The sequence below is a fragment of the Hippichthys cyanospilos genome, chromosome 2 (assembly GCF_059441005.1).
Source record: "Hippichthys cyanospilos isolate Australia breed blue-spotted pipefish chromosome 2, RoL_Hcya_1.0, whole genome shotgun sequence".
Lineage (NCBI taxonomy): Eukaryota > Metazoa > Chordata > Actinopteri > Syngnathiformes > Syngnathidae > Hippichthys > Hippichthys cyanospilos.
The window spans coordinates 13,015,242-13,035,965 of record NC_142370.1 but is presented as its reverse complement, the minus strand read 5'-3'; the positions used below and the strand labels follow the sequence as shown (position 1 = coordinate 13,035,965).

At 40.3% G+C, this 20,724-nt stretch overlaps 1 protein-coding gene across 1 annotated transcript; it reads right to left on the bottom strand.

The window, feature by feature from the left end:
* Positions 1–58: 58 nt before the first annotated feature.
* xdh (xanthine dehydrogenase) lies at positions 59–20,724 on the bottom strand. The gene is made up of 35 exons (XM_088402310.1): positions 20,579–20,724; positions 19,693–19,750; positions 18,142–18,238; positions 17,931–18,039; positions 16,723–16,849; positions 15,984–16,045; positions 15,158–15,244; positions 15,014–15,094; positions 13,774–13,918; positions 13,585–13,677; positions 13,347–13,498; positions 12,167–12,260; positions 11,205–11,314; positions 10,797–10,981; positions 10,558–10,720; positions 9,825–9,914; positions 9,580–9,749; positions 8,882–9,005; positions 8,690–8,809; positions 6,668–6,764; positions 6,483–6,607; positions 6,285–6,418; positions 6,126–6,213; positions 5,669–5,755; positions 5,407–5,598; positions 5,187–5,332; positions 5,024–5,105; positions 4,572–4,667; positions 4,279–4,482; positions 4,155–4,207; positions 3,965–4,079; positions 2,645–2,710; positions 2,380–2,568; positions 1,149–1,316; positions 59–1,053 (listed from the first exon to the last, which is right to left on the bottom strand). The coding sequence occupies exons 1-35, from the start codon at positions 20,645–20,647 to the stop codon at positions 1,003–1,005; spliced, it is 4,029 nt and encodes a 1,342-aa protein (XP_088258436.1). The 5' UTR covers positions 20,648–20,724; the 3' UTR covers positions 59–1,002.

Here is a 20,724-nt window from a genome sequence, read left to right as displayed (position 1 = left end):
AAGAAACTGTGCAACAAATATATAACTTACGGATATGAACACAAGAACATATGACGCGTTTAGGAAGACGAGATTTATTCTGTTTTGCTAGTTTTTACATTCTTGTCAGAGCAAAAATAGAAAATACAACAGTTTGATCCCAAAATGAAGGGTGCGTCCTATACACAGTTGCATCTTATATTTTGGGGGTTGTGGATTAGATTTGTTATGTCTTGCTTTCCAATGTTCCTTTTTCATGTCTCATCTTACGGTTAGATTTGGGCCCACCTGTACTTGTCGGCACCATTTCTTTTGTGTCCCACCCAGTTCATTTCCTGTATCATCAGTTTGTTTGCACTTAATTACCTGCTACCTTTAAGTCCTTTAAAGACGATTGTTGTTTCTGTTACTGTCACGATTCCCGAGTTACATCATGTTCCCAGTGGCGGTGAGTCCATTTCCCCGTGTCGGTTCATTCTTGTTTTTGTTTTGTTTGTTTATCTTTGTTATCTTGTACCAAAGTGCTGCTTATTGTGATTTACATCCACCATACAGCATTCAGATCTTGAGTATATTTCATTCTTGTTTGTTTTGTGTCCGATGTGCAGTAAACTTGGGGTAAGCTTTTCATCTGGGCAACTGTGCAAGCAAGCGACAGGTCCAAATGTCAACAACCGCTCTCACACGGTAAGGGTGAAAGTTCACTTGCATGGTGAGGTGGAATCACTTAGTTATACTTTTACATGGAAACGAAACCGGAGGACGATTGGGGGCAAAAGTCACAGTTGCTGCTGCTATAAATGCCTTTCATTCACAATCAAATATATGCGGTTACACTCATTTGAAAGTACAGTGATAAAATCGTGCCACAAAAACAAACGCGACAAAGATTAGCACAATCAGTTGTAGTATGACGGAAAGGTTTTTTTCTGATTCTGCTTGAGCTCCCATCATTATGTTGTGTTGTGTTCTTGAATATGTCCCTTTTCGTCCGGTGGCAAGTTGTTCCGGTTTCTGATAGATTCAGACTTGGACAGACCAAGGTCGGAAGGTCCCGGGGTCTGCAGGGGGACACTGGCACACAAAGATCTTTTTGTTGCTGATTTCTGCAGTTGCAACTAAATCCATTATGTTCAATTATTATGAATTTAAAAAATATATATGTTTACCAGTTTGGTGAAGCGGTCTTTGCAAGCATTTCGTATTCGTTCTGCAGAGGCGGGGCTATCCAGCCTGAAGGGTCCTGTGATGCCCGACTCAACCCGAGCTGCACTAATGGCGTCTTTGATGGCAAAGAAAACCGATGATGCGAGGAACAGAGGAGGTTCGCCAACAGCCTGACAAAGAGAACACATCTCTCACTGAAGCTACAGTTCTGTTTGATTTGAAACATAAAATTCAAGACAAGTAAGTTGTTGTGCATTTTAATGGAATCATTGCGTCCAGTTTTTTTTCCTTACATTCACAAGCAGATTTTTTTTTACTAGTGAGGAAAAATTGTGCACTAGTTGCTAAGTACATACTACTAGTACTATTTGTAATTGTTCACATTTTGAGCTTCTCTAGTAATACGTTGACTTCAACTTGTTGAATATTCGTCCTACTCGTGCGCAGACATGTCAAACTGTATCAGAAGCGATGGGGAAAAAATGTGTCAGACATTCAACTAATTGCCCTAGTTATACACTAATGACACTTACTAGAATTTACATCTCCACTTAAGAGAATGAAATAAATGTATATACTTGAAGGTGCATTTAATGTTTGACAGTTTACTGGTACCAATGTATCCAACACTGTTACTTAGTTGAAAAAGAAAATATATATATATATATAACTGTATATGGAATTAGGAGTAAAAATGTACCGCAATCATCATTTTAATATGTGCATATGTTGTTTTTAGTTCTAATCTGTTTCCCAAATCTATTTAGTTCATTAGTGTGTGTAAATGGAGGAATTAAAGGCATTTCTTTTGTGGACATTGTAGGTTGTCACCTTAGTCGAGTTGACGTGCATAACTCTTTGGGGGCCCTGCCACATCAACTATGATGGGCATACTCCGAGCCAGAAAAGTAACCGAAAGTGTTTGCTTTTAAGTCTTGATCACATTTTTTAATGTCAGTTTCAACATTACAGTATACGTGATGTCTTATCCATCATCTTTTCAATAAATGCATAACTGAAATGATTTTTAGTTAATATGTGAGCCAAACTGTAACGCGAACCAAGCTAGGTTAGCTTCATAGTTCGCACAGCTATCTGACATGATTTTCACGTATCTCAAGTCGTATTGAGTCTTTCATCAAGGTTTGCCGGGCACGTTGCAAATCATTAAATCATCGACTCAAGTCCTAGTCACATGGCCCATTTCCCGGACATCTAGTGCGAGACCCTTACCTTGGAAGCAAAGATGGCCTTGTCGTGGGGTGCATCGCGAAGCAAAGACACTGTTAGCTCAGTAGGAATGTCACCAAAGGCCGGGATCTTGTAAGAACCCGGACCACGGGTGAGAAGGACGCCATCAGGGGAATAGTGAAGCTCCTCCAAGGTGAACAGACCCAAACCTTGCATGAATGCCCCCTCTACCTTTTGGCAAAGAGAACACATTACAGCTACGGAAGTATGACACCTTGACTTTGTTGACTTGCTTTGAATAGCTTACTTGTCCGATGTCTATTGCGGGATTGAGACTAACACCAACGTCCATTACAATGGTAGTGCTCAGGTTCTAAATCAAGGACAAGTGAAATGTCAGAGTCTTCATATTTTTTGTCATGGGTATAATAATGGTGAAACTTATGTAAATGTCATTATATCTCAAAAGTAACTGAAAGAAAAAGCTACAATGGTTCCTTGCAATACAAGTTAGTGTTTGGGACCAAAGGTATACTGGATCTTAAATAATCCTTTCCCATTGAAATGAATGGAAATACCATTAATCTGTTCTAGCCCATCCCCACCCAGCCCCCCAAAAGATGTGTATTTTAATGGAGAAAAATTGTACTCCACAATAGGGGACCTTGTATAAACATACATTGATAACAAAGTTAAATAAAATTGAAAGCAATTATGCAGTTATTGTCTTTGTCATTTGAACAGCCATTATGCAGCTCTTTCTCGTATGTATGTATACTTTGCCACCTGGAAGTATAAAATAAACCGATCTATTGCTCAATAAGATGTCTCCACACAGATAATCAGCACGGCACTTAAAATTATTCATTCTTCAGAGAGCATAAGGAATATGACTGATTGTTGTTGTATTTTCTGTGTTAGTTTCTTAAAGGTCTATTGCTCGGTAACATGATGGTAATTAACATTAACAACAAGCCAGTGGGCTTGCTTGTTTTTTTTTTTTACTGACTCATATGAAACAGTGCAGGAAACCTACTAAATACATAATATTTTGCACTATCATCCCTATATGCACACAGTTCCTTCCACTCCATCTACTCGATAATATGGTCAGAATATAAGTCAATTCTTTTATTAGTGGTTCATTATAACTGCCCTTAACGCTCTATTACTCTTATTTTGTTTTTGTTTTATTGCCTACTTTATTATTTGCTCAATTGTGGAATTTTTCTGCTGGAAGTGAACAGAATAAGAATTTCATCGTGTAGTATTACTGTGCAAATGACAATAAAACTTGAATCTTGCATGAATAGATAAACAATACCGCTTACTCGCCGTAACAACAAACAAACCCACGTGTGGCCATCTTCAATGGCTACTCATTAAGCTCGACTAACCTAAATACATTGGTTTCTCTGTGCCATGTTTGTTATTTACTCTCTAACAGCAATGGTGGCACAGTGTTTGGGGTACGGTTGCAACGATTAGTCTTGTAAAAACACTACAGACACATTTCATCGGTAGGAATGTGATTTTTTTTTCCAATAAGGTCCAGTTTATCTCTGAGTGCTACTCAAATGTGCCGATGGTATAGGAAAATCGTTGTGTTTCTCCTATGCTTACGGACCTTGTGAGCTCCAGTCAAACAGTCAATCTCCACTTCAGAACAGGACACTCCGTACGTGAAGTAGTTGAACAATCGGCCAGAGTTGGTTTCAAAGCTGTATCCAATATCCGGAGTCCTGAGGCAAAATAGTCAACAGGGAAGTTGGACAAATCCACGAGACAGACAAAAGGCCGTAGAAAGGCGGACCCACTTATAATGGCCGTTGGCACTCAGGTTGACTCTGTCAAAGTATGCCGCTTTGACCTGAAACACAGTGGCAACAACTCAGTGGGAGCAAGTCTTTCGGCGAAACGGCTCCCCAAAATGAGCCTCACCCAGTCCTCCCACGCTCCTTTTGGATTTTTGCTCTTGTAGGGTTCCAGACGCTCATTGAGGAGCTGGCAGGCCTGTCTCACAGCAGCCCCATTCAGGTCAGAGGACGCCGAAGCGGCAGTCGGACTTGTGTTAGGCACGGTTTGGGTGCTGGTCTCCGAGATGTGGATTTTTGAGCAGGGAATACCAAGAACGCGGCTGGCAACCTGAAACGTTAGTCCACATTTAAACGCCTGGTTTTGTTGAAAATGTACAGTAAACAAAAACTGCACTTATTCTACTGTATGTAAACAACCTGGACCATCTTGGTGTGAAGTCCCTGTCCCATTTCTGTCCCACCATGAGTCAGCAGCACAGACCCATCTGTGTATATGTGAACAAGCGCTCCTGCCTGTAAGAACAATATAAACGCCCATCAAAGCTCAGCTATATCACCAGCATTCATTATAGAACCTTAAAATAATTACCGTATTTTCCGCACTATAAGACGCACCGGTATATAAGCCACAGCAGCAAAATATGAGCAAAACAATGATTTTTGTCACGGATAAGCAGCACTGGACTATAAACCGCAGGTAATAACATCAGATCTTTATGCAAAAAGATGGTATATGAAGTTTATAATTTTTTTTGGTGACTTAATTTTTTTTGTAATTGTCTGCAAACAACCTCTCTATATATACACACACACATACACACACACACTTACACACACACATACACACAGTACGTGCAAGTAGCGCATACCTGGTTAAGAAAGCAAGCTGTGAAGCTGATGCCGAACTTCGTTGGTGTGATGGCAAGACCTCGTTTGGTCCATCGGTTTTCTCTGGCAAAACAATATGAACTTGTTGTACGGCTGCAGCTTAGGCCTAGCGATATAATAAGACCTCCCCAAAACCTATCGCACCTGTTGTAGAGCTCAACAGCGGCTCGGCGCTGCCGATACTGTGAGCGGGACATGCATTCGTCCCAGCAGAGATTCAAAGTAAACTGTTCCAGGACCTGGTTAAAGGGTGTCACTTCACCTTGCTGATACAGGTTGATTTGTCGAACCTGTAAGCGGAGAGATAGCCTCGGGGAAATTCCTTGCCACAAGCTTGCCATTTCTAATCGGGAAAGACACAAACCTCATCGGCCGGGCGGCCTAGGCTCTGAGCCACGTCATCTATCCAGGTCTCAGCAATCATCATGCCTTGGGGACCTCCAAAGCCTCTGAAGGCTGTATTAGAAGGCATGTTGGTGCGGCACAAAAAGCCACGACCACGCACGTTTGGAATGCTGTATGAGTTCTCCATGTGGAACAGAGCGCGCTCCATGACCTCAATGACAAAGAATAATCAAGGAGCTGCGAAAGTATCTGTGTCCGGATGTGTGATGAGCAGTACTTACTGCAGGAGAGAGATCTTTGGAGTTTCCAACGTTACTGTAGAGGGAGACGTCCAGGGCTACCAACTTCCCACTGTTCAGGAAGCCCACCTTGAAAAGGAAGGCCCGTTAAAGTGCTTTCAAGGATATTGAAAAGACTTTTTTTGTTGTTGTTCAATTTACGATCGCAAGTCATTGTTAGTTGTCGTGCAGTCAATTGGAAGTTTGTAAAACTATCCAAAAAATGAATTGCAAAGTTTATTTTAAACAACCACAAAGCCAGTGTTAGCTTGATGCTAACTCATAAGTGGAAACGCCATTGGCCAGTGGTTCTCAAATACTAGTACCCCTTTGCTTTTCATTCCAGAGGGACACTAACATTATGTTCATGTGTGCATAACTTATAACTTTATAACGTATGATGAGTATAGTTCTCGACCTTGTCAATGTGCAAAGCGATTAAAAATTCAGCCTTTTATACCTTATATTTTCCAAAGAATGGGTGTCTTCCTCCAGTGATTAACATGTCTTCATCTCTGTCCAACATGCACCTGACAGGTCGCTGTAGCCTGGCGCACAAGCAGAAAAACATATCAGCATGAATGTACAAGCCTGAAAGAGAACAGACTGACGGACGTACTTGTGTGCAGCCACAGAGACCACAGTGGATAGTACGGTTGACCGACTCTCTTTCCCGCCGAAGCCGCCGCCCATCCTTTTTACTCGGACGACCACCCTGTTGGCAGGGACGCCCAGCGCCGTGGCTGCCAGATGCTGGCATGCAAACAATTAAAGCCATGGTCAAACTATATTTACGGTCATTTTTTTTTCCCCTCACCTGTGTCTCGGTGGGATTCTGAGTCGAAACAAAGAGCTCCATTTCGTCGTCCTCCCCTCGGGGGACAGCCACTGTCACGTTGGTCTCCAGGTAAAAATGTTCTTGACCGCCAATGTGCATCTCACCTGTCAGTCAGTCAGTAATGTGAGCAGCTGGATCAAAAACATTTTGCATCACAATTGCACCTTCTAGGATGTGGTCTGCATGTTTGAATCCTGCCTCCAGGTCTCCCCTCTGGAGTGTTCTAATTGGCTGATAGAAGGACTGGGCAGCAATGGCTTCCTGTCAAGCAGACGCAAAGATTTTCAGAAAACCTTTGATAAGACCAGAAACAAAATCTGGACAAGTCGTGTTCAGCAATGCAGCTTTTGGAGCTTCGGAATCGGAGCCATCACAAAAAGAAGTTGTTCCATGTTACCAAAACTTCTTTCAACTGAGCTGGCATTTGCTATGATGAGGCGAGGCTCTTCTAGAGCAGCTTTTCATGTGTTTTGTCCCCAGTTTTAAACGCACTTACCAATTGAATAATCAGAGTGTATGTCCACACAAAAAAGTGCTACTAACTATTGAAAATATGTTTCTATACTATAGTGAGCTTTCTTAAATATGCAAAATGCCTGCAAAAGTTTGAAGGTACCTGAAAATAACTACATGATCTTCAAGTATTTGTTTTAAAAATGGTCAGCTGACTACAATATGGTTCTTTTTCTGCTTCTGAATGTGGAGATGGGATTTGGTTGCGTTCAGTGCAGGGTTGGATTTAGATCTAGTCAGACGCAGGGCAGCTGGCCACCCAAAAATCTTGAAAATTTCTTATTTGCCTTACCGCATTTAACAAAAAGCTGCGCTGAAGCAATTTATCAAGTTTACTCCAAAATATCAACTGTATATAATTGCTTCCCTGATTGTTTTATGCATTTTTAATCTTTCCATTTTCCGTGGTCCCACAAATAAAATGGTTTGGACACCCCTGGGTTAATTTATACACCATCAGCTCAGCAAAAATGGATCACTGGCAGCATTTCCATTACCCTTTGAATGAAAGTGGCGCAAAAGCAAACTGGTAACAGAAAACAGAAATGAAAGTGCTCTCAAACTCATGAGATGCTTTTAAGATGTGTATTTTGCAAAAGTGCAATAGAAAGATTTTTTTTTCACTTTTCCACTTCTCATGTGACCCCACCAAGTCATGTCTGTGGCAAGTCCCATGACTCATATTCATCGTGTCTCTGGATTCATGGCTGCCACACCACATTAAGTAGAAAACTGTGACACTAAAAACTCCTTGGAGGATTTGGAAACAACTCGTAAGTGTTTTATGTCCATATTTAAGTCTTTGCTTGTGTGTGACCGCTGACACGAGTGCTCGCTCTTACTCTTCCCATTGAAGCTAACAAAGAGGAAAGCGTTCATTTGTATGTTTCCTTCTTTGCTGTCTGCTCTCCTGGTTTCGCTCAAAAACTGCACTTGCTCGCTGGCTGGCCGTGTCTAACCTTGTTCTGCGAGGAGGCTGTTGCGCAAATGCGCTAGGAGGCACCTCGGAAGCAAAAAAAATAAATAAATTCAGAGACACCAACCGGAACTAATCAAAAATGTACTTGATGGAAATTATATAAGGCAAAAGAGTGGAAGAGTGCCTAGCACGTCCACCTCACAGTTTAGTGGTCATGGGTTCGCTTCTGGGTCCCGCCTTCCTGTGTGGGGTTTGCACATCCTCCCTTTGCCTGTGTGTTTTTTCTCTGGGTACTAAGGTTTCCTCCCATATTTCAAAAACATGCATGATAGATATAATGGACACTAAGTTTTCTTTGGGTATGTGTGTGTGAGAGCGAATGGTAGTTTGAATTTGTGTGCCCTGTGATTGGCTGGCAACAGTGTACCCCGCCTACTGCCTGAAGACAGCTGGGATAGGTTCCAGCGACCCTCGTGAGGATGAGCGGTTAAGTGATTGATGGATGGATTTATAGAAATATTGGTTTTATTATGCCAAAAAAAACTGGCAAAGGAACACAGCTACTGCCGTCTATAGTCGTCACCGGCAATGGATGAGTGAATGCAACCACCTTCACCACTTTCTTTTAAACACAAAGTTCTCCAGAACTTTTACACAAGCTGTCAACAGCGAGCGATATCTGTTAGCGCATGTTAACAAACAATTGAGCGCCCTCTAGTTCAATCTTAGGAAATGCAGCACCAAGTTATCTAACCTGTATGGTGATAACAGGCTTCAGCTCCTCATACTGGATTTTGATGGCTTTGGCAGCTCTCTGGGCATGAGTCTGAGTATCAGCTACAACAGCGCCAATGATGTGACCCACGCATGTGACCTAGAATGAGAAGTGACACCTGAATAGTCAGATCCTAATGTGGAACTTGCGATTCAGTAGAAAGAACCCTACCAGGCCATCTGCGAGGACGGTATCATCATGCCACACCCCGGAGGTGTTGCTGCCAGGAATGTCGCTAGCAAAGACACAGCAAATGAAGCCGGGAGAACGCTCGGCTGCTGATGAGTCGATGGAGCTGTGACACAAACCCACGATTGTGAAAAGCTGAAAGTCGGAGCATTCGTGTGCAGCAGCGTTCCCAAACCACCCGTCCAGGGGACATGCGCTGCTCAGAGATACTGAACAAAGTGCACTCTGGATGTCATTTACTTCCATTACCCCAAGATGGGAAAGAAGTTTTGAAGAGAAAAGAGACCTAACCTAAAAAATGGACTCACAGCCCAAATCTCTTACCTTTAAACCACTGAATCATAAATCTATTCAAATGAGAGTAATTTTATCCCAAAAAAAGTTTATAGTCCATCAAATGAGATATCCTATTTGATTATAGCAATAAATGGGGTTCCCTTTATTTGCAAAAATGCTTATTAGCTGCCTGAAACGAGCACAAACACTTCCTCAAAGACGATATCAATTGTGTCATGTACGTGTCAAAAGGCCAGATCCTGGTTCGGTGTTCGTTTCCAACAGTCATTTTGCTACTATCTGATTCGTTCCATGCTCTTGTAAAACACGGTGCCACAAATAGTTAGGGACAACTGGTGTACAATATGAGTGAGAGCATGCGGCATGAATCAATAGAGTCTTACAGGATGCGAGCGTGCGCCTTGCTGCTGGTTACGAGCGCCAAGTAGACTTCGTTCTCAAACAGCGGTATGTCGTCACAGTAGACCGCCTCGCCCGTCGCCTGCTTCAGGGCCGAGAGATGCATCATGGGATGGCCCAGCACGTCATCTTGGTTCTGGGCCTGTGGTACCTCCTGCAGATGAAAGAGTTCTTTATATGCTTCTTTCATACCGCATAGACAAGTGGGAATAGAAGGTGTTGAATGTACTTGGTAAATCTGCACGCTGGATGGTATCTCTTGATGGTAAATCTCTGTTGCACTCAGGTAATTGGATTTGACCTCTTCCACATTCAGACCCTGAGGGACGAGGAAGCTCAAGTTCAGTCGTGTAAAGATGAAGATGAAGGTGGGGGGCTCAAGTCACATTTGATTCAGGTCAGAATTTTTGATCAAATTGGGGGTAAAGGTTTGCAACTCGAGTTGGAGACAACACCTACAACATCTATCTTTATTCATCAATACAAAACCCATAAAGACAGGTAAACTAGGTTAACATCACCGTTTGGTAAATGATAGCTGTTCAAACATGAACTACGTTTCATGTTGGCCATGCGAAAAGACAGTAATGCTGTATGACAATTATTATGCCACTTGCTGGGGATGAACCCAAAATCATTATGTGATGAGAAATTTGTACTGAGTGGCAAATGTGTGACTATAGTGTTTGGTGTGACAAAGCAGTATTGTGGATTAGGACTCACTTGAAATCAAATAGAACCTAACCTTGTTTAATTTTACCACTATAACATAAGTCTTCCTTGAAATTTGATGGTTAATACTTGACTAGAAGTGAGTATCAATATTGTTTTTCAATTCCATTTTGATTTGAAAGAGATTTGGACAAAAAAAAAATAAATCAATCAATCCCAGCCCTAGACTCGACACACTTGACTGGCTCTCCCCTCTGATGGTTGCATCTGCTGAATGACACATTGATTACCTGGTCTCGGAGCTTCTGCTGCACTGTCAGATAGAACTTGTAGAATAGGCTGAGGGTAAGAGTTCGTCTATATGTCACCATGCCCCCTGGCGCAGACGGATCGAGGGTCATCTCCTCCGCCAACGAAGAGCAAGCATCTTCCAGCAACTCCTCCCCCCAGCATCTGGATGACATCAGAGACTGCTACAGTCTCTCTTTCGTCTCCTATTCATTTCTATTCTTTATGCTTGTGACTGTACCTTCCAAGCAGTTTGTGTGCTGTACTTGTGGCAAGCACCGTGGTTGCTGCCATTCCACCGTAGCTTAGCCTCACGTCTTCCACAACGCACGTCCCTGGGGTGAAAGTGACACTCATTGCTGCGGTGACAATGCTGATATCATCTTCCCGGCGAGGTGACTGTTTGAAGGCTGAAACAAACTGATTCTAGGGAGGACCGAGAGAAACATCAGCGACAGATGAGAATGAATGACAGGAACAATGACTGTGTAACAATGTGGAGAGTGTTTTTTTTTTTCCTAATACATTTGATCTTACTGAAATTGCAGCTTAACTCATTTAAACTCATTCATAGCATTCTTAAGTTTGTCATTTTGCATTTAGTCTCTTGTTTTAATGTGACACTGCTTAGCTGTAGTGGTGCAGCTACCTTCTTGCTATAGGGAATTTCAATGGACAGCAGGATTTCTTGTGGTCGCAGCACTGTCCTTCTGTAACCCACAAAGAAATTGTCGTCCATCTGAACCACACGACTGCCATCTAATGAGCAGGAAGAGAGGGGATAGGTTACAAGAGAGGCTGCAATGCACAGTATTAATGTCACTTGAAGTCCAATAAGCATGCAGTTGTCATCCGCTGGACAGTTTTGCTATAGTTCTATCAGAGCGCCTAAGTTCCACTATAAATGAGCCCGGGATGTTCAAGTATTAAGGTGAGGTCATCTAACTTGTCCGCGGCAATAAGAAGATCTGATTCAATGCTTTTTAATGCCGTGACAGTAACAGGAATGTTTTTGTATTTTCAAATTAAGAGAACATCAATTGGAGCAGAAAACAACTTATCGCCACATTGAGTTCTACTAACTCCTTTGTAAGATGTTGCCTTTGTTTTGTCAAGTTTTACACAGATGCGGACCTTCATTGTTGAGGCAATTTTTCGGCAGATGATCCAGCACTCAAACAGATGATGTTGGATAATCTATCCTAAAATTCCTTTACCTAGAGATACTGCATTAAATGTAGTACCACGGTTTCATAAATTAGATTGGAATGGTAGAGCACTCGGTTGTAAGTCTTTCTTTGTTTTAATCTGAATATTTTGCGCTGGTTAGAGGCTATTTGGCTGAAAAAATATTTCAAAGGGGCTATGAAAAAAGATAAAGAACCAAAGCACTGTCCTTTTACATTAGCGTAAAACAGTAGTTGAAAAAAATCACTATTAAGATTACATTTTTCTTTTAGCGTGCAGTATGCAGTAGTCATGTAATACAATAGTGTAAAAACACAAAGTGGGCTATCTCACAAAAGGGGACAAAGCATACTATTTCACGTAATGCTGAATATAAAATATACATACTCACAGATCTTTTAAAACATTACTTTTGCATCTTACCTTTGTCCATCAATGTGAGTTTGCAGCTGGCCGCCATAAAAACAGGATTAAGGTCTGATATAGGGCTGGCAGTCATAATGTTTCCGCCAATAGCCTGAAATGCATCAAACACATATTTGATGAATAGAAATATATACATTTTGCACTTATATTAATTTATAAGTCTGTCAGCATGAAATGTCATTAAAATGAGGGGGTGCTCCTAAAGTGTGGGGTCTTGTGGTCATGTCATGTGGTTTGCATCCACTGTTAGCTTGAGTCCCAATAAAATCATATTGCTACATGGACGAAATGAATGGTGTTTCATTGAGTGGTTCCCTCCTTGGTGAATTGTTTATCTGTTATTATTATCTGTTAGGTATATTTGTTGCTTTTCAGTCCAACAAGCTAAACAAACAACTTTTGCAATTTTTTACAAAATAAAACTTGCGAATTGCACGCCTCCTCTTAACACACTGGGTCGGGTTGCTGACAATTATTTCTTCAAAAACAACATTATAAAGTAAAAAATGCATTTTGACAAATTTCAAATTGAGTACATTTTTAAATACATATTAAATATGTTGTTGTATAATATGTATACCTTATTTTCCGCACTATAAGGTGCACGGGATTATAAGGCGCACCCTAAATTAATGACATATTTTAATACTTTTTCAATTACAATATAGTAATACTCAAAGTAATAACAATAACTCAAATAATAACTCTAAACTCTCAATAGCATCATAGCTCACTGTCCATATGACCAAACTCGTTCAACTGTAAACACACAAAAGAAACAGGTGAGGCTTACTTTATCACTTCATTCCCCATCTACGGATCCCAATCTCAATATTGATCCATATATAAGGCGCACCTGATTATAAGGCGCACCATCACCTTTTAAAAAAAATAATTAAGGCTTTTAGGTGCGCCTTATAGTGCTGAAATTACGGTATATATGTTGTAGTTTATATATTTTATCAAATATATTTTTCAATCAATTTATTTATTTATTTACTTATTTAATTATTTTTTATTTGAGAAGTTTTGGTCTGTAGTAATATAGCTGGTTTATAGAAAAAGAGAGGCTGGAGCTTGTGTCAAAGTGTTGTTGTTGTTTTTTTTTTTTTTTTTATTAATTAATCAACCCCTTGGGCTAGCCACGTCGCCTACACATTGAGCCGCCGGCGCTCACCGCAACGTTGCGTATCTGCTGACCAGCAAACCACCTCAACTGCTCCAGGACGGCGAGAAAGAATTGAGTCTGGTGAGAAGGCAGCTCATCTGTGGCCTTTTTCAGTACCTCACCGACTTGGGTGAGAGTGCATGCTGCACCAAACACGATACCTGCGAGCAGGACCCACACAGGCTTATAACCGCAATTCGTAATCCATTTTCATTAGGTACAAATCAAGCTCCGCCTAAGTTGTCACCTTCATCAGTGTGTGTCACATTGTGGAGTTCTGGGATGAAAGCCGGAGCCAGAATGACTGGATATAACATGTTCTTGAATTTGACTTCTATACCTATACACACACACGCACACGCACACACACACAGACACATAGTGAGCACCTGGTTGAGTGTGTGTTCGCTTGAGTGCTCGGGAGGTAAAAACGCACCCACTTCAGTGTTTCCAACCACCACTCGGGCATCCGGATGTTTCCATTTCAGATCGAGAAATTCGCCCAAGTTGGCAGGCTGCATCCACACTGTCCTGTCGCTGCAAAAGTGCAGCGAACGCGTCGTCTGATTTTTGCTCAGGGACTGCATGGACCAAAAGGAGCGAAGGGACTCAAACACAGAGATGCAAACACTTCAAAGTGCAAATAAAGTGACTTATATGGAAGAAAGAGAGTTACAAACACACAAAATGTCGGTAGTTTGAAATGTTATTCTTTGTAATGTAATGTGCCTGCGAGTGCATGAGAAAAGATATTGCACCTTGTCATTCTTGCCTTCTGTCTCCGATTGGTTGTTTTGTTTTTTTGTTTTTTTTGCTAGTCAAATAAAAGTATCTGAATCTACTCTGGCCCCCTATGGATTTTATTCAAGATGGGTCAATGCAGCTGATTTTTCGTTTTTTTTTTTATGATAATGATTATGAATTAAATTCAAGCAAATAATTTTTTAAATAACAAAATAAACAAAAATAACGAGCATTTTTATTGCAAACTCCCTATAAGGTATGATCACATGATTTTAACTTATTTTGCTTTTAAGACAGTACATTGAATGAATGCTGACAGATGTTTTTTTTTAATACTCATATCTGTAATAGGGATGTCCCAATCACATTTTTGCACCAAGAAAAAAGTGCAGCCAAATTATTTTTTTTATTTATTTATTTTAACAAATCTAAGACATGACACCTTATATATAGATAGCTACATTCTAAAAATGAAGCCAATCAGAAAATGCATTGCAAATTATTTCGTCATATAAAGAATTTAGAACCAACAAAATGTGCAAAACTCAATTGATAATTTGTTGCAATTAGAGGAAATACATTTTCTAAGATAGAGATCCGTTTTTTCAGTGTTGTGCAGCAGCAGATTAAACTACAGTAAGTAGCCTAACACATTGTTTGAGGCTATTTGTTTTAAGTGTAATTAGTATGTTACAAATTTTTCCTGCCATGCGAAATGTTTAATTTTCACACTTTGCAAGTTTTGTGATGTTGCATTTTTGTATTTTGGATTATGTTGTAGCCCTTAAAAATACAATTGTAATACATGAAATAAAATTCTTCAAATCCCCCTTTTTTCCCCAATTCCGAGCGACTGCAAATAACATGATCAGGTCTGATCTCCGATCACGTGCTGAGAACATTCCTTCATTCGTACGTGTTTTGTTCCTCACCATCAGCTCTGGGGGGAAGATGACCTCCTGCGTGGGGTCAAGCGGCGCAAAGTCAGCAGCGTTGAACAGCCTCGACCCCATCTGAAAACGAACTGTGCTGTTACTCAACTGTCAATCGTATCCTTCCAGTATAAAAACACTTACATCCAGATCCGCCTCTTTTTCCTCCACTTTGCCATTTGCCATACAGCAGCCATTACCTCGTCCTTTCCCACCACAGCATCCACCCTCCTAAAGAGACACCCTAATCTGAGTGACGCACAGACTATGAAAAGGTCTTATCCAATGCACAACAAGAGATCACTAGGTGTACCATGGGATATAAAGCAATTTCAACAAAATTATTTATAACAACTTTATTTATAACAATCTATCTATGTGAGCTACGTACAGTGACAAGAAGAATGATTAAATTCTAAGATAAAAGAAGAATAAAGGTAAACCCTATAACTGACAATTTTGCTTGTTTGTGTGCAATAAGTTTGTTTTTTGTCTTTTTTTTCATGTAAAATACACTGGTGCTTTTTTTTATATGGTACAAAATTTTAATAAATGTTAATAGGGAAAAACGATTTGTGACTTGAGTTTGTTTTAGAGTATAGTTATGGAACTAATTAAAGGGACAATGTGTTAGATTTAGACGGTTTTTCATTACGGACAGCAGGAGGTGCTGCATTTACCATTGTCCGTAGCTATAACAGACATGGCAGCCTCCGGAGGAGGGCCACCCCCCATGTAATATCATTTAATGATAACTAGACCTATGATTATATTTAAAACATACTGTTTGTCGTTAAAACACATTTATTTGCAAGTTTTTAGAAATGTAGTATCATTTAATTTAGGGTTTTTAAATGAAAAACGGTATAAATCTTACGCATTGTACCTTTATGGTCATATCTCAAGGCAAAACTTGAAACTTGGCTCAATTACAGTGGAGAAATTCGGGTCTAATTTGACTGCTTCTTACCACAGTAAAGGTCTTGTAGGCCTCAAGGATGGGCCGATATCCGGTGCAGCGACAAAGATTTCCTGAAAACGATACTTTGATGAACTTAAGCACTGAAGATGAAGCATACAAAATCTGAAAGTTACATATTGAAGTTTGTAAACAAGAGGCATCAGAGTACTTCCTGCTGGCAGAAAAGTGATGGGCTACTGTTTGTTGACTTGAACTGAAGGAACTACAAAAATTAGTAGCTTCTTCGTAGGCAGACAGGGATCTAAATCTCCATCATAGGGCTATTGTAGGCATTTTGTCACATGCATACATATAAAATATTTGTCAAGGTTATTTTTGGGGAATCATTAAAAGCATACTGTAAATAGTTAACATTAACTTTTAAGCATGCCATTCATTTCGTTGTCAAAGAAGAACATTTGTGCTATTTCTCTGGGCAACAGGAACACCAAATGAAAGTGTTTCCAGCCAGGGAAAACCCACCAAATGATATCAGCAAAAAATATTTTGAATTATTTTTTGCTCAGCATATTGTATGGATAACAGGACCAGCTCTCAAATCCAAATAGACAGTCACCAAAGGGAAGTAGGTTCCTGCTGCTACCGTTTCACGCACTTCAGGCGGGCCAGTCCCAGTATTTGAGAAGGACTGGTCTAAGGAATCGACACAATATGGGTTCGGATGAAGCTTGAGCTTTTGCCAACCGGAATCAGAATGTAACGTGTTTTTGTTTTTTGTTTTTTATACCTTGGAAGGCCTCCTCCACGTCAGCCATTTTAGGAATGGGGTTGTTTCTTAGCAGTGTGTACATGGACATGACGATACCCGGGGTGCAGAAACCACACTGCGATCCGTGGGCCAGAGCAATTCGCTCCTGAATACAACACAATAAATCGCATGGTTAAATCATTTCTAAGAACCGGCAGCTTAAGTTTTATAACACTTTTATTGGAACTAAAGTCCTCGTTCTGCCCATTAATTGTGGCTAAATTGTTTTATTGGTGATGTCACCATAAGCAAAGTGATGAACTCTCTGGTACAATATGTACTGAGACGTTATGGCAACCTTTTAATCATTTATTGCAGAATAACTGTTCAACATGGAGTGGTGGTAAAACTTGCAAGACATTTTACAGTTATTCTACTTGTGTAGAGGAGCTCAACTTTTCTTCAATCATGTTCCCTCTGTGAAATATTCTGTGCAGCCAAGTATTATCTAACGAGCACGGTACATGAGTTGTTTCATGTTATCATTCATTTGCCCTCAATTTAAAAAGAAACCGATACCATTCCTGTTACCAATGTCCAACATATGCATATGCAGTCAGATGTCGGGATTAATTTATTTAAGTTGTATTAAATAGCACTGAAACGCATTCAAGGGCCCATATCGTGGAAATGGAATTTTAGGAGTTTTTAAACATGTTACAAAGTTATTTTTTCACTCTAAACACCCCCAAAGTGTTAAGTTCCTTCATTGATGCGTTTCTAGGAAATTCTTTGCTTATTCTGTGTTCTCACACCAACCCCGCCCCACCACATAAACTAGACTTGAGAGAAAACCTATGACAATAGGAGAAATCTCCTTAACACCACCCCCATACCACTTGTGCAAAAATAGAGTTATGGAGTGCGGTAGTACTGCAGAACTCAAGTCACTAGTAAGACATGATCGCTGGATCAATGTATTGAGTTGTCTTACTGGCCAAGAATAGAATAGAATAGATTTATTGTTATTTTGCAGCCGGTAGAAACTGCCATAATTGGCGCGTTTCAAAAAAATACGAACAATAAATAGAAAACATATTAAAGAAAACAAACTAAAGTTTCACAGAATGCAATTATTATTTTTCAATGTGTTTTTGTTATATGGCAAAAATTGCTCTGCACTAGGAAGTCATCACATAAATGCTCAGGCGTCTTTCCACATGACAGGACATTATACTACACTTTACCTGCACGGGATGCAGCTGTCTGGCAACACTGCCAATTCCTTCCACAGTAGTCACAGCAGTCAGATGCAAGGAGCAGATGGGGGCAAGGCAGGCGTTCACGGCATAATGACTGCGCAGAATTAAGGACTCAATGTCTGTGTCAAAATGTAGCTTGAAATCGCTTCACAGCCAACGTCACATGGCAACACATGACCGCAGGGCGGCAGGATACATCAGCATTTGCGTATGAGGTTGGTATTTGGACAGCATCACTGTGCACGCTCCACAGCCACCTTCAGCGCAACCCAGCTTGGTCCCTGGTAGGCCCACTGAAAGAAAATGCCTACATACAGTATACACAGGCAACACAAGGCATGCAAAGTCCTCAAAGGGTCACAAGGCAACAATTGGTTCATGCCGTGTCTCAGTGTGACGAATTGATTCCGCTGACAATGACATTCAGTCAAGTGTGGTCAAGGGAGCTGCTTGCGTGAGACCAAATAAGTGACACGTTAGTTCTGCTGAGAATTGCAGAACATCAGTCAACTAAGGTATTCAGTGAGGAGAAGGCCCACAGTCGACAAAGATCGTCCGTCCAAACCCCCAAATCGGGCGTGTCTAAACTTAAAACACCAAACGTGGGGTAAAAAAGAAGAAATTTCCCGATGGAATTTCTTATCACACATATTTTTAGCTATATCGCATTTTGTGGTGATCGTTGTATTCTGCTGACTCATGTCACAATAAGTGTGAGCAACTATGCTTAAGTGAACATTAGCTAAGTGTACATTCAGTGTAGGTCCTAAAAGAGGAAGTCAAAATCACCTTTGCATTAGAATGTCCCTTGTGAGGCCACGAGCCTGACAGTATTCTGGTTAATACTGCGTAGATGATGTCAATCACACTGATCGATATGCTATAAACCATTTATGAATGGTTTATTCTCACATTCATGTTCCTGGCATACCAGAACCAGAATGACTTCCTGCTTCCGTGTTTAAGAATCATGGGAAAGGATCAGCCACAAGCTGAGTTTTCTGGGAATGAGTTTCCAATGTGGGACCGTGAGGTACTGTATGTTGTGCCAATTGAATTTTAATTTAATGAACAAGGTTTTGCATAAAAAAAGAGCTTGCATTTAACGGTATAAGGCTGTGTTGACGAACAAAAGCAAACGAGTATTGTGCTGTACAAACTGGCCTAGTGAACAGGAAGTGGACAACAGAACAGTCCATGAGCACATCGCAGGGCGTATGTGGAATCATTTTAATATGTTTGTTTTGCATAATAAGTCAGGTTTGGGGGCAGGGAATAAACATTTTACTACACTGGCACACTAAAGAAAGGCTGGATAATGACTTGATTAACGTTGGTGAACTTTCATCGAATATAGCACTTAGCATTAGCTAAAATATTGTATTAACATTTTTATTGGTCATCAAATTGGCTAGCAATGAATTAGTTACAAATGGTTCCTGAGGAAAATTCAATGCATTTTTCAATTTCAGCAAAATTGCAGTGTCCTTGGCTTTAATTTTGTATATCTAGTTAGCCTATCCTTGAGCCGATGATGTTTGTCATTGTGTAATATATAAAACTGACGAAAATATTTTCTTGCTTCATAGATACACTTTTGTTTTTACTCAATTAAAGAAGTGGAACCAGGACTTCTCCTTTTTACAGTTTCATTTTTTTACACAACAATCGGAATGATTGCTCAAGAAGTGCCATTTCTGGTCTGATCGTGAGTGTGCGCGTGTGTGTGTGTGTTTGTGGGACGTACACTTCCTCCTCAGATAAGTGAGTAAGGTCATTTCAGGATCTGCATTTCTCTCCACAACCTGCACAACAACAAAAACTGTCAGTTTTGTTTTGCACCGTCTGCAAATCAAAAAGTCATTTAGAAGTCGCTGAATCAACACATTGGCTCGGTATGTGAAGACATCAAATCTAAGGCGTGACCGTGTTGAACAGTTGTTCCGGCCCAAATTTTAAACTGTTATTTATTAACAGCAGCCTGCAGACCTGTGTGGAGACCATATGGTAGTGTGCTCTTTAAAACACTGCTCTAACATTTACTGTCTTCGGTATTCATTATTTACAAATTAGCACTATCGCAACGAATAAAACCATATACAATCCAGCGACCGATCATTTATCCAACTACCGTCATGGATTGTGTATAATATTAAAGGGAATTTTGCATATAATTCAAATACATCCATACCTCAATTTTCATTTTTGCCAACACGAGACTGGTTTTGGGAAAATGCATAATGTATACATGTGCAGTTACAGGTATATGAAGATAATCTACAGCTGCTTCTTAGGTTTCAATCTTATCTTGCAGCAGATGTGTGTGACATCATGCATGCTGTGATCTTGACAACTCTGATCCACTTGTCAAAGAAGACTTTGAATCTCTCCTGTTTCATTTACAACCACTTCAAAAAACAAGGCACACTTTGTATGGTAATGTCAGTTTTATGTTGTGTTTTGTTGTATTATTGCTAAATGTTTGTTTTTATGTTATATTTTTAAGCAATGTGTTACAGATGTAACAGATGTTTAATAGCTGTACAAATAAACGAGTTAACTATACTATACATATGAATAAATGATAGCAATTGTTACAATTATGACCCAAGTTCAATTAATTACATTTTTACCTTTTTTCCATTGACGAAGAAGACGAGGTGATCGGATGAGGACCGGGCACAAGTCGCGCAGTCGCTCATGTTTACTTCTGGTTCCTTGATGTGTGTGAAACTTCTCTGGTCCCTTCAGAGTCTTTCATGAACCCTGGCGTCAGCAG